The sequence below is a fragment of the Lepidothrix coronata genome, unplaced genomic scaffold, assembly GCF_001604755.1.
Source record: "Lepidothrix coronata isolate B3197 unplaced genomic scaffold, Lepidothrix_coronata-1.0 Scaffold62, whole genome shotgun sequence".
NCBI lineage: Eukaryota > Metazoa > Chordata > Aves > Passeriformes > Pipridae > Lepidothrix > Lepidothrix coronata.
The window spans coordinates 2,200,554-2,214,698 of NW_016690242.1; the positions used below are offsets into that span (position 1 = coordinate 2,200,554).

Consider the following 14,145-nt stretch of genomic DNA (forward strand, 5'->3'; position numbering starts at 1 on the left):
TAAGGCCCATTCACAGCTCATTAAAATGAAAAAAGCAATAGAGGCCCTGCATTCATAAACCTTCATCTCTCACACTTAGCACTTTAAACACTTAAGTGAGCTGAGATTCTGACTGTACAAAAGCAGGCATTTAAAAATGTGCTACCTTGAGGAAGAAATGTTGGGGTTTTTTTAAATTACGGTTATGATAAATTAAAACTCCCATCGGTGCTGGAGCTATTTCCTTGTAGAGTGTTTTAGCATGATTCCTCTGTCTAATGAGACAGAAGCTCAATTCACATCTGCCCTGTTTAGGACTCTTTGCAGCAGCTTCTTCATCTTCATGTCTGCATTGCTGTCAGTTTTATAAGGTCTGCATTAGTGCTCAGCTCATATCTAACAATGTCCTTGTTAATCTTTGCTAATTTAGGCAATCTTTTTCTGTACTCTTGGTGCAGTGCAGAGATCCTGGACGCACGCTTTAGGTGCAAGTCACGCCCTTATCTAATTCTTCCAAGTTATAATTAAAAAGAAATAAGTAGAAGAATGAAAGAGATGAAAGGAGGAGAAGGAAAATATGACAGTAAGAGGTGTAGGTTCTGAATTTGTTGGTAGTGCAATCATAACAAGTCTAGGGCATATACTGTCTACCAGTTGCCGGATGACAGAGTTTGGTAAAAGCAAGAGTGAGCCACTAACACTTGGCTGGACAGGAATCCTGTTCCAGACCTTGCACTGTGCCATCCACTCTGCCATTTGTTAAACTGGTTATATCTGAACAGGATTGGTGGCAAAGTAGGTCCTGACCTGTGTGATTTCAGCTCTCCACTGAGAATGACAGTTCAGGCCCTGAGGACATGAGTAGAGGTCACGTGTAGCATGTGCTACTTGCAAATCTTGGAGGCACTGGGAAAAATGATTGCCCATTCTAAGACTTATACTACAAATTGTTGAATTTGTAGTATAAAGTAAATTAAATTAATTCATGAACTCAATCTGTGTTCACAGTTAGTTTCTCAGGTGCCTCCATTTCCAGTCAAAATATATGGCTACCTTATGGTTTATTCTTCTGGCAACACTGGTCTTTATGCAACTCTTCTTTCTCCCTCCTGTTTCCCGTTTGATGTGGAAAGCAAACACTCTGTTCAGCTCTAGTTTTGCTAAGCCTGACTGAGTTCTCTGGATCTCTTCCCCATTTCTTTATTTTCTGTTTCTTTCCAGTTTGAGATCAGTGCTCTAGGAGCTGCAGAGACTGCACACAGCATTCTACGTGGGGTCTGACTTTCTATGTGCCATCAGTATTCTATTGTTTCCTTGTTGGAAATCCTTTGCCCATCACCCTAGTATTACATATGTCTTTCTCATGCATGAATCACACTGCTAGTTCACAAAAATCTTGTGATAGCTCAATCATCCAGGCTCACTGTCTTGATTATTTCCCAATAGATCTCAATCTCACCAGCAGAAGTTCATGTTTTTTATTCCCTAAAAGGCCATGCCCATTTATTTTTTTACCAGCAAATTTCATACCAGTTATACTACTATGTTTTAGTTATTCAGTCCTCCTATTTAATGTCACAGATTAACTTCATTGAGATATTCCCAATCTTTATGCTGGTGCCATTACTGGAAGTATTAAACAGGACTGGACTTCAAATGATCTTGAAGAAACCCACTAACACCAGTCCTTCAGCCCGGTACTTTCTGTGCTTAGCTTTTTGACACTGTTTGGCACCTCCATTTTTAACAATATTTACATGTGTAACCATCTGATTATTTTTTTTCCTTTAAGTCCCATCACCTCCAGATCTCAAGATGTCTATGGAATTCTTATTTGAATTCTGCAGTTGAGACTGATCTTCACAACCACATAACACTGAGTAACTTGATTATCCTGTCGTAAGTTAGAGCTATTACAAACAAGCTCATTTGGAATGCAAACTCACATATAATGTTGACTCAACTGTTTTCTGCCTGTTTCCATAGTTAGAGGCACTCTTTCCAGCCAGATCGTTCATACTAAGGTAGTAATGAATATTTCATATACTCACAATATATGGTTGGTGCAATTATCTCACTTTCCATTGCACTGACAGGGTTAGATACTAGACAGCTGTAATTCCCAATGTCTTCTTTTACGACAGGAACAATTAGAAGTGTAGCATTGTTTGATGAAAAGGTATAATTAGGGCCAGCATGGAGACGCTTCCCATTTTTCATCCACTGGTAAGTTACCCTTGTACCTTTACCCAGAATACATTTTAGGGTAATATTTCCTACATATTCCACTACTCCTGAAGATGGTTCAGTATGTACAGTTGGCTTTGTGACTGGAACTGTAAAATAAAGAGATAGGAGTTGTTAAAGTGACAAGCCACTATATCACAGTCTTCATTGTCAAGATGATTCAAATAGCAGTCATCATTCTCACTGGAAATTACTCCTACTTCAAATTTTATCTATTAAATGTGGTTAAAGGTTAAAAAAGAAAGCCATACTCTCAGCTGGTGACTGCAAGAATTGTTACAGTACTTGAATAAAACCAGACTGTTTAGATTACTGGTAATAAGATAAAGGCTGCAGTGAGGTATACCACAGCCTCCAGCTCTTGCCTCACATACAAATCACTGAGGCCATCGAAATGAAAAGAGCACAAAGCATGACACTGCCCATGATGTATGACTTCTCAGTATGACTGCCCACAGCTTTGCCCATACTGGGCACCACTGGGTGATCCAGTCATGAGGATGGCTGCAAATTGGGATGGGTTTGTCAGTTAAATGGCAGCTACAACTCTGTCACCTCAAGATGTCATTCATCTCATTCTTCCAAGCCCAACAGTTACAGGGCTGTCTCTGTGTAATCCATAAATTACAGTAGCCTCTTGTCATTCTCTTAGATAATTCTACCTCTTCAGTTTTTTACTTATGATACAGAAACATCAGTCAATATATTAATTTTGTTTAAAGATAACATATTTTATCATTCCCTCCAGTAGCAGTACAAAACAACATAACTTGTTAGAATTTATTAATGTATGGTTGCATTAAACGATACACTATTGTAACTGGATACTAAGAACCAATACTTCAAAACTTTTGCAATTCTATTTTCAAAATGAAGATACCATCTCTTACTAACTTACCATCAACAGCTACTTGAATCTTTTGACTTGCAGCTATTGTCCCATTTCCACGGACATTGACTTTTACAATATAATTGCCCTCATCGCTGATATGCAATGGATTGATCATCAAAGATGCATTTGGTGGTACAAGGGTAAACTTGTGCTGGTATTCCAAGTCTGGAACTACTGTTTGATTTACAGAGCCAAGCAAGTATTTTGGATTACTTTGAGGCCTCTCAAAAAGCCAAATTATCTGGATTTCAGAAGCTGTAGCATTGAAATTGTAGTCAACAGTAAGATGAAGTGGTTGTCCCTCAATACCGTGGATGGTATGAGATGGTACTGTCAACTTTAAGGCAGAACAAATACCTGCATAAAAATGAAAGAACAAACAAATAAACAAACTCAAACCACAACTGGAAAACCTAGAAAACTTGAATGAGAAATTCTCATCATGAAAAAACTCTCAATGTTAAAACTTACACTTTTTTGTATGGTTAAAACTCAGATATCAAATAAGAAAGAGGCAAACGCTCATTGACCTTGGTGAAGTTGGGTCTAGCTGCAGCTTCAAAATATAAAGAAAACCAAAGGAAGGAACTTTTACTGTTGAAAGTTTGAGAAAAATGAGAAAATGTACATTTATATTAATGTATAAAATATTTTCCCTTTAAAATATTTCAAATTCCTAGGTCTCACACTCTCTAATAATCTTGGATTGCACACTCAATTTTTAGGAATTTTTTCTAGGTTGGTTCAGCTACAGAGCAACTTCTTAGTTGCTTTGCCAGCTATATTGAGAAACTGACTGAAAATGTGACAAGCAGAACTTCCATGAATGTTTGATATAATTATATATAGTTATTATTGATGACAGCTCAGTATCTGCAAGACTAAACTCACGAAACATTACTAAGCCTGCAAAAGCCAAGTATTCCGATCTTAGGAAATTAGCAGAATTGATGTTGATATCCACAAAGGCACATTTTTCAGCTACATGATTAATTCTGTTCTCTAAGAATTCTGTCTCTGTTATGGTGCAAAAAGGCCACTCCTTGGTTAATCATTGTCTTTCCCATGTATGTTTTTTTTAATCATTTTTCACTGTGCCAGCCTGAGACATATTTAGAGAACATTATTAAAGGTTTAGTCTCTGGACTGAGTGATTGATTTTCACATGAACTTTTCCACAGAACTCAAAAGAACAGCAATGATGTAAGGCATAGACATTAATGAACTGATTTCACAACACCATTATAACTGATAAGATTTTATAGGTGAAGAATTTAAGCCCAGAGAAAATTAACAGCAAAAATACCCACTTATTTTGGATGATCATTTTGAAACATTAAGGACTGGATTTCCCAAAATACATATAAACATATTTTAGTATGTTCAAGATGCAATTCCTATTGACTCCAGGTTTAATCGCTCAGCTTTGAGTGCTCAGTAACGGTGAAAAGCACACTGCAAGTGCTAAGACATAACCCTAGGAAAAAAAAGGCAACCTCTCATAAGTAAGGACGTGTAAAAAAGGGGATTTAAGTAATCGGACACTGCATAAGAGCACACTGGAGACTGAGAATGCACTACCCAGGACAACATGCAATGCTTTCACCATGCACCATCTATTCTCTTTCTGCTACTGATCATCTTTCTTTGGACCAGATGATCCTTGAGGTCCCTTCCAACCTGGGATTCTGTGATTCTTGACAAATACCTGTAACCAAAAAGTAAATCCCCACCTGAAGCACACAGAGTACATTTCTACCTGGAAAGTGGTGTGTAGTAGGGGGAGGACAGAGGGAGCTACATGTGAAAAATATGTGACTGTGCTATTAAAGACTGCTAAAAAATATGTGTGTAACATTTCTCAGAGGTTAATTCCCTGACAACCCTACTGCACAAACCAGATTTAAATTGCTGTTCTCCAGTTGAAAAAAACAGAAAAAGAGAGTAACTTCTCAGTAGAATCCTTCAGAAAATCTGTAATGTTGGAGATCTATTTTATATAACATATCAAATACATTTCAATTTTTATATCAACTGGAATGAAGTAAAAAACATCTCTCAAACAGAGAGCTGGGAGATCTGTAAATGACCAATTAAAAGATCTGTCCATATCCTTCCTCATTCTTTACACATGATGCTGCTCAATTTCTGGGTTTATTTAGCTATCAATAAGCGATTGTGCTGTTGGATAAGAAGCCAGTAACAGCTGCAATGTAATCATAAAATATGTAAAACAAATAATATTTCTCACAGATCTGTTTGTGCAGAAAATTAGCAAAACCCCAAAAGGTCTTGCAAGTAGCAGGGTAAGTGGGACCACCAGTATGAAAGGTAACACCATACTAGAGCAAGAAGAAGAGAATTTTGGCTGGAAAGCTTACTTTCTCTGCAGTTAAAAACTGCGGGAATAGAAACTGCAAATTAACATCGCTCCACTTGATTCACAGGGAAAATTGGTTCCGTGTAACAGCTTGGAAAGACATTCTGATGTGCAGTTAAGGAAATTCTTTTAGCCAAGACCATTGGTGGTGAGGGCGAAAACTCCATTTTTCCCCTGGTGTCCCTTCAGGAGTGGCTTGTTGCTCAATCTGGCTCTGCTCCGATGATTTTGTGGACTACCACCAGCACACAGGAACTTCTCCACGGCTGGCAGGGCAAGGGACAAGGCAGGCTGGGGCAAGTTATTAGAAAATGGTGCTCTGTCAAAGGCAAGGGTTTTACAGGAGCACTGATGGAAGAATTCTGGTTTTTGCAGAGACCGTATCTTCTGCAGTCTGGAATATTCTTTATTGAAAGGGTTATCTTCTTCACCAAAAGTGTTTTCAGGCATTGGAATGGGCTGCCCGGGGAAGAGGTGGACTCACCACTATCCTTGGGGGTACTTAGAAGACACGTAGACGTTTTGATCAGATACATGGTTTAATGGTGAAATTGGCAGAGTTAGATGATCTTAAGGGTCTTTTCCAACCTAAACGGTTCTATGATTCTCTTGTATTAGACTAGTCTTGATTTTAAATCTAAACTGAAGACCGTTTTGACTAATCTTTGAATTAATGCTAATAGCAAAATCAAGCCGATGTGCCAAACTAAATTCATATTCATCAGGCACAAATTCCATATAATTATTCCTATCCCTACAGCCTTCCAAATATGATATATTTTTCCAAGACAATGTAATTTCAGAAACTAGTTTTTGTTTAATGACCATAAGGGCTGTACCAAAATGACCTCCACTTGGAGCTCAGTGATCTGTGCTTTGCTTCCATCTCACTTTGCTATCACCAGTATTAGCAAGCACAACAGAATTGTTGACATAAAACAAGGGCTGCAGTTTTAGTTTAAATAAAAAACTATGACATAACTTTCGAGTTTATGGCATAAACTGAAACCTGCCTAGTGAGGTTTTAACATTGTCTGAATTTAACATGCACATCTCCTTGTCAAAGTGAGTTTAGACTCTCAACTGCTTTTCACCAGTGTTCATTTAGCTCTTCAGCTCTCCAAACTCCCTGAACTCAGTGCAAAATGTCACTAGATCAGTGATAATAGTTTTTGCATTTTTTTTTCACTTTTTGCAAGTATGTTCATTTATGAAAAAAAGTCCCAGATATAATGGACCAGGGAAGCTGAGATTTCTGTATCTCCATTTATATCAGGAAAAACTCGGGCATACTGTTCCCTGGGTTGGGATTTTTGCCCAAGAAAAAGTTCTACTGCGCTTTGTTACTGGACTTAATTTTAGCTTCTGAGGTCAATGTCTTCAGTGGGCTTTGCATCATGTCTCCAATGCACTTGGTTCTTGTCATGATATTAAGTATGAGCAGCACATTTCCCTTACTAGAAAATATATATATCTGAGTAAGGGTATAAGACGAGACTTCCTGGTGAACAAATGTACTCTAAAGTACTCTGTTTGCATGACAATATCTCCAGTAGGGTTTTAATGAAAAATGTCCAATAAAGTTGTAATGTAAAGAAAACATACATTCGCTGTGTTTTTTGTCAACCAAGGATTTTTCATTTTTAAAGAAGAGATTGAATAATCTTCATATAAATCTGCAATTGTTATGAAGCAAAAACTCTTGAAAAAGTATTTAGCTCAAACTCAAGGAAACTAGATGACTTTATATAAGGTTCACAAAGAAGATAAGAGAAAAATTCTTCTTATAGATGAAAGATTAGAGAATGCACTACACTTGTAATAGTATATATTTCCTCTGTTGACATTTACAAACCCAATTAAATATAGAAAAAGTTAATTACAGTAGTTTGTAGAAATAAGTTTCTCTAACATTTGACAGGATATTCCTGTCAAAGTGCATAGAACATCTGCTTTTTATCCACTGCATGGATAACAAATGAAAACTGCAGCCAGATACCAAACAAATGCACTATTACTGGGGAGACATTCTTCATTTGACTAAAAGCTTAATTGTGTTTTAAGTACATTTAAGTATTACATATAAATTAATCATAATGAAATGAAAAATAATGTATCAGCACTGTCTCAACAAATTTTTAAAGCGGTATGTAACAGCTTCTGTATAAACTTTGGTTTAGAACCTCTCCAGCCTTACTTTTTAAAAAGAATGCACAATGTATATAGTACTCAATAAATGTGACTATATATATTTAATCAATGCCCACATTTTACATATAGATTATGTATAGCACTCATTTTTGTCAGGTGCTAAAACTTGAGCTCCACTCATAAAACAGGGTGCCAGTATCTGATTTAAATGATTAAAAGCTTTTAGGCTACTTTCCTGAAACAAAACATCTGAGAACACAACAGGAATATCTTTAAATTTATAAAGATAAATCTTATAAAATCAATTTCCATTTCCACAAGGATAATCAAATATAATTTATACTGTATCTTACCTACAAGTAGAAAATATATTCTGCACTCTAAGTCCCAAAAGAAGTTGGCTAGGGGGCTCCATGAAAGCATCCTGTCCCACACAAATGCCACCTTCTCCTCAGCACTAAGCCAGGGCTTGGACCTGCAGCTGGTTTATTTGCTAGGGAAATCAGCAATGAGTTAACAGGCCCTATCCTGTCCCCTGCCTTGTGTGATTTGAATATGTGTATACAAAGAACAAAGGAAGTGGAGCACCTGTTAGATGAGCACCCATCTTCATTGCCTTCCCCGGCAGCCACAGCAAATATGACACAGAATGTAATAAATGGGGCACACAATACAAAGTACATTTAATTAATAGAAGTAAGTAAACGCACCAAGTGTACAGGTTATATAGTTATTAACTTCCCTTAGTTATAGTTCCATAAAAAATACCCTGATGCTACATGCTTCTGCTTATTTCAAACTAGAATTAGTACTCAGAATATTTTTTTCAGATCTTTGCCAATGACAGCCTCTCCTCTTCTGTTACAAAAAACATTAAACAGCTATTAAAGAGCCTCACTTAATTTTTTTCCTAGCACTTTTCAAGTCCATAAATTTTCCGTACTTTTTTTCCTTAACATAAGCATAACTCAGCAAAGAGTTTACTCCCTTTCTCTAAACAACACATGATGTCAAATGTCTATCAGGTATCTTCAAAATAAGAATCCTATGGCTAGAGTGGACAGCTTACTACAGTTGTTGAGCTAGCTGCTGATTATTGTTTGTTCTGCATTAATTTACATCAATAAATTAATATTAATGTAGGATTTGGATTTTGTCCAAAGCTGTCACTCACCATACAAATCAGCAGCAAATCAGGCAAACCCTCCCACACTTGTGCAGTAACAGTTTGCAACAGCAAATATTTGCAGCAACAGAGATGGTTTATCCATACAAAAACACATTATATTTTTCACTATACAGCACTTAGGCTGGCTATTATGGATTAACAAATATTAGGCTAGACTGTATCCTGCTTTGTGCATGAGGGACTGGTAGCAAGGAAATGCCTCCCCTCATCGTGTGCTAGGAGCAGGGGTACAGCAAGGTTCTAAGCCCTCAGCAGAAGGGCCAAACATTCAATTTTTACCGTAGTTAAAGGGAGGCGAAAACACCCAGATCCTTCCAGGTCTAATGGAAGACATATAAGGGTAATGTCAGGCAAACAAAAACAGAAATACAGCGGTCCCAGCAGAAATAATATCACCATCTGACATTAGCCAGGAGATGAACAGGGTATTTCACATATTCCCAACGGTTTCCTGGGTCCATTGTCCTGCCCCTTCTGAATGTTGTTGTTTATAACCTGCTTAATCCACTTAACTGTAGGCTAGATATATCAAATCACAACCTTTTATAAAACCCGAGTTAGAAATTACTATCTACTATTTCAACATATATTAAAATATCACAGGTTCCAACTAATTTCTAACTGAAATGGGAGCTTTCACATTGGCACACAGCCTGTGTTGGTGCTTTAAACACCTGATATGGGCAAAGACATTAAAAAAAAAAACAAACAGAGTAGCAGTTATGTTTTTCAAGTGTGTCCCCTCATTTCCAGCATTTGAATAATTCTTGATGTCACTAATATGCTGCAAGTTTTACACTGAATAACACACAAATGTAGTGCATGCTAAAAATGCACGTTATTTTTTCTATAGAATTCTAACTTGCGCTAGTCGTTAAATGGCATTTAGACTTTACGAAAATCAAACCTCCCTCTTTTGAATAAAAGCAACTACATGAAAGCAACATTATTTGCTGTACTAGCATTTTGAACACTTGTGTTTCTGCAAATTTTAGTTATTTTATTACTAAGAAGTTAACTTCGTTATGAGCTAAACTTGTTAGAGGTTTCCACAGAAACAATTACACATGATATGCCTAATGGTAGCCAGAAGTAATGAATTCCTGCTAAAGAAAGCAGTGAGGGGACCATCGGTCCTGACCCTCCTTTTGACACTATGTTGTTTCAGACGCCTGCTCTTACCTGACCTACCCTGCAAAAACACACTGGTCAGATGGGAGATAACTAACAACAGGATCGGGAAACACGTGCTGGGCTGACTTAGGTGCACACTCTATAAACTCCAGAAGGAAAGACCACCTTTTCTGGAGGTACTACTATGCTATAGGGAATGTGTTGGTAGTTTTACTGTCGGATGTTAAGCAAAGGTTGTCAGATAAATTTTTCCTTTTCTTGCATTGATATGAAGTAGATTTAAGAAGCTATCTGCTTTTTGTTTGTTTGTTTGCTTGCTTGTAGCTGATATCTATACAACCAGAGATATAAGTCTGTTTTGGCGACGCAAAACCCCATCACCCGTGACCAGGCCAGACGCACTTGTGCATAACTCGAAATAACCCGCGGCAACCGGGAAATGCTCATTGTCTACGTGTGCTTTCTAGTTTCTCTCCACAGACAAAGCCTCGTTTTGTCTTCTCAAGTAACTGCTTTCAAAGGCTACACAAGCGAACCTCCTGGTCCAAACACCCCATCAGCACACCCCAAACCCCAGCCACCCCCGCGCCCCGCCGGCAGGAGCCAGCCCAGGGATGCCGACGCCCAGCAGCCGATCCGCGACGGAAGAGTCCGCCCACGCCCGAGCCCTTCCCGGAGCCCTCCCGCCCTCGCGGCCGCGCTGCCGGGGGTTGTAGTCGGGCGCCGCCGCCGCAGAACTACCGGTCCCAGGGAGCCGCGGGCGGGCGCGGTCAGGTGGCGCCCAACATGGCTGCGCCGTGCCCCGGCGCCGCGCGGGGCCGCTGAGCGCTGTCGGGGGGGGCGGCGGGGCCATCATGCAGAAGATCAAGTCGCTGATGACCCGCCAGGTGAGCGGTTCTTCTGAGGGGGGTTTCTCCGCGGGGGTCCGGGGCTCTCCTAGGGCCGCCGTGCCCGGGCCCTCTGGAGGGCCAGCGAGGCGCGGGCATCGCCCTCTGCCCGGCTGCCCGGGGAGGGAGGGCTCGGGGCGTGTGAGGTCTCTCTCGGGGCACAGGCATCCACCTTGTTTTTCTCTTTACACCGAGAAATGGAAGCGTGCGCAGGTGCCAGCGCGTAGCTGTGTCACACCAGACTAATCGCTGTTGGAGATGACAGGGCCGGCCTGTGTCATGTTCCCTTTTTGACATGTAATTTTGTAGCGCTGGGCTGTGTTTCGGTAGCGTGGCTTTGTCTGACAGCAAACGCTTTCGGTCCGAAGGTAGACGAGGCTGTGGAGATGCCGGGGACGTATTTGGGTGGGCACATATTGAATGTGTGCCAGAGCACTCGGTGTGTGTCTGTCACCGCACTGCTGTGTACCAGTTGTACCAGTGGTCTTTAGGATTATGTAGATCTAAGCCTACGTTTGGACCAGTATTTCTAAGGTTGAGAGTCTTTTTAAAGAAGTGTATCAGCAGAACATTTGATAATTCATGTATATGAGATACATCTGAAATGAAGCCTGTTTGTCCATGTGTCTAGATTGGAGAACTTAAATAATCACTTGTGTCACCTACCACATCAAATATTCTAGATAGTTACAGAAAATGATGAGAAAGTCAGAAACTTTTCTTTTTTAAACTATGTCCTCAGAGTCATGATGCTTATGCAGGAGGCAGGGCTTAAAAATGAATACTGGCACAGAAGTGGAATTTGCAAAATAATCTTCTGTTTACCTTCAGTATAGGGGTACTTGATGAGTTTACAGCTTGACTAAGAAAAATAGTGGGAAGTCTGCCCAGTGTGGAGATGTGGTCTGAAAATAATACGGCTTGAACAATTTTCAGTCCTTGGGAAGGATAAAGTTCCATTTAGCATTTGATAAGTGAAACTTTTGATTGCTTCTGGAGAGAAGCTGCTAGTACTGCTGATTTTTGAGAGGATATGTGAAGGATTTTGTGTGAAGTACAAGAAGCTGCAGCAGTTGCTTTGTTTATTCCTTACCTTGAATTTCCGATGCACAGAGGTGAGTCATCTTTGATGGTGGTTACTGGAAAGGGAGGATGTTTTGAAATGATGCACAATGAAATCTGAGAATCAACACTAAAATGAAGAGGGTTTGCATTCTGTGAAGATGAAGCAATTGTAAAATATAGTAGTTACGACAGAAGTGATGTACAACACTTTAGCATTGTCCTTTTCAAAGGACAAATACAAAACTTTTCTCATTGTAAACTCACATAGTAGTTTTGCAGAGGTCCTTTTGTTTCAAAGAAATATAGATACCTAGAGCCCGAAAGGGGCTTGCAAAAAAACTGTTGGCATCAACTGCAGGAGTACTTAGGGTTTTTGGACACACATTCATTTTAAAATTTAAAGTAATGTCTGGAAGTTGAGAGGAGGATGTAAGTGAACTTTATGAAGAGAACGTTAGTAAACTGCACTGAAAAGGTGCATAGTGCAGCATAAAGTTGGAAATGCTTAGATGTTTGAGGAGCATAATTTATAGACCAATGGTCTTGCTTAAATGTTTCTAGAATGAGGTCTTAGCCTTCCAGCCACGTCAGAGTATTTGTCAAAGGACCTACAGGTATCTGTTCAACATCAGGTAAGACTTGTGCAGTTTGATTGCAAGATATGTAAAGTAATCAATCATAACTGATTATGAAAATTCTCTTAAAGGGTCTAAGAAGTCCTCAGGAGAGTGTTAATGACCTCAGTCCTGTTGAAAGCTTTCGGATTCCTACTAAGGTATGATACAACATCCCTCCACTCCCATATCCTTAGTTTTTTTTTTTTCATTTTATAGTTTGATGACACTTAGTTGTGTCTTTTTTTTATTAAACACAAGGTTTGCTGTTGTTCTTTTTGAGAGTTTTGTTTCTTGCTGAAAATATTTTATTTTATGAAAGAACTAAGAGCTGTGAGACAAATCTGTTCACCAACTCTGAATGAACTTGCATGACAATTTCTTTCTTGAAACTTTTGAGTTGTCACTGGATGCCGATCTTAATATTATCTAGGTTTCTTGCTGGAGAAAAAAAAAAAAAAAAGGAGAAAGGAAAATGCCTTTTTTTAATGTTTACTTTGGAAAGTAGATACTGTATGGGTAGCCTGTATAGTTCTGGTCTTGATATTTAGTCTCTTCATGGTTTTGGTGCTGTAAGTATATTTTGTAGTGTCATGGTTTTGATCTTCAGCATATATAGTTAACCTCATGTTCTATTTTAAAAGTTGTATCTTTATAATAATAATAATAGCTTTTGGCATTTTGTGGGTCTCAATACTTAACTAATGGCAGCTCACTCTCATCTCACAAGTCATGCTGAATAACTTGTGTGTCAGGGAACAATTACCACAATATTTGACCGTTCCTTATACCCTTTTGATCTGAGTGGATGATTCACAAGACTTCTGTGGATTTATTCTATTATTCTCCCCTAATCTGGGCTTTGCCTTTAACCAATAAGATATTTAAGTCACTGACTTGAATTTGGATGGCCAAATTTTTTATTTTACAATAAAAAAACAACCCAAAAGACTGCTTGTGTTTCTTTGCCTCTATATAAGTACTGTGTAATATGGTGCTTATGCTGAGGCCAACCAGAAAATCAGCATTACTGTATATTTAAAAAATCAAGTAAGAATCTCTGAATTGGTACATGACACTATTAAACAGTGGCCAATATATTGATATCAAAAAGCAAAAGTATTCAGTCGCAGCGATGTTGAAAGAACTGTCTCATCTCCGTGGCTTAGATTTCAGAATTGCAGATTCTTACCACACACTGAGCATCCAGTTTCAAACTGTGTTTTTAACAAAGTTGACTCTTCATGTAAAAGTAGATGAAGGGTACCTTGGCTAGATTTCTGTTCTGTAACAGTTTGATGTTACGTGTTTGGTAAGTCTAAGCTGTGTATCAACAACAATGGGAAATCGAATACTTCTCAAAAATTTGTATTTTTTTCACACATTTATGTCAAACATATGCAATGTGAAAAAATTATCTGCATCTGTCCTGCAAACGGAAATCTGGGCCTGAAAAACCTAGATTGCATTAACACTGGAACTTTTAATCTGATTACTTTTTTTTTTAGAGTTGATGGAATTAAAGTGTTATTCTCTCCTGTGCCACAGAATAAAGCTTTTATATTTTTCAGTCTTTTAATATTTAGGGTAGATTTAGATTAGATGTT

The 14,145-nt window shown here is 38.6% G+C and overlaps 2 protein-coding genes across 7 annotated transcripts in view; one reads left to right on the plus strand and one right to left on the minus strand.

Annotated features, from left to right (window-relative positions):
- Positions 1-9,570, minus strand: part of HEPACAM2 (HEPACAM family member 2) — a 27,142-nt gene extending 17,572 nt beyond the window's left edge. For all 3 annotated transcript variants that reach the window (XM_017817637.1, XM_017817636.1, XM_017817635.1), the window contains exons 1-3: positions 8,003-9,570; positions 3,125-3,475; positions 2,031-2,315 (exon numbers count right to left, since the gene is read on the minus strand). In XM_017817637.1, the coding sequence (XP_017673126.1) occupies positions 2,031-2,315; positions 3,125-3,475; positions 8,003-8,072 (706 nt within the window). In that variant the 5' untranslated portion in view covers positions 8,073-9,570. The remainder of the gene's footprint in view (positions 1-2,030; positions 2,316-3,124; positions 3,476-8,002) is intronic.
- Positions 9,571-10,747: 1,177 nt separating this feature from the next.
- The window catches only part of VPS50 (VPS50, EARP/GARPII complex subunit), an 82,452-nt gene continuing 79,054 nt past the window's right edge, over positions 10,748-14,145 (plus strand). For all 4 annotated transcript variants that reach the window (XM_017817758.1, XM_017817760.1, XM_017817759.1 and 1 more), the window contains exons 1-2: positions 10,748-10,859; positions 12,631-12,699. In XM_017817758.1, the coding sequence (XP_017673247.1) occupies positions 10,827-10,859; positions 12,631-12,699 (102 nt within the window). In that variant the 5' untranslated portion in view covers positions 10,748-10,826. The remainder of the gene's footprint in view (positions 10,860-12,630; positions 12,700-14,145) is intronic.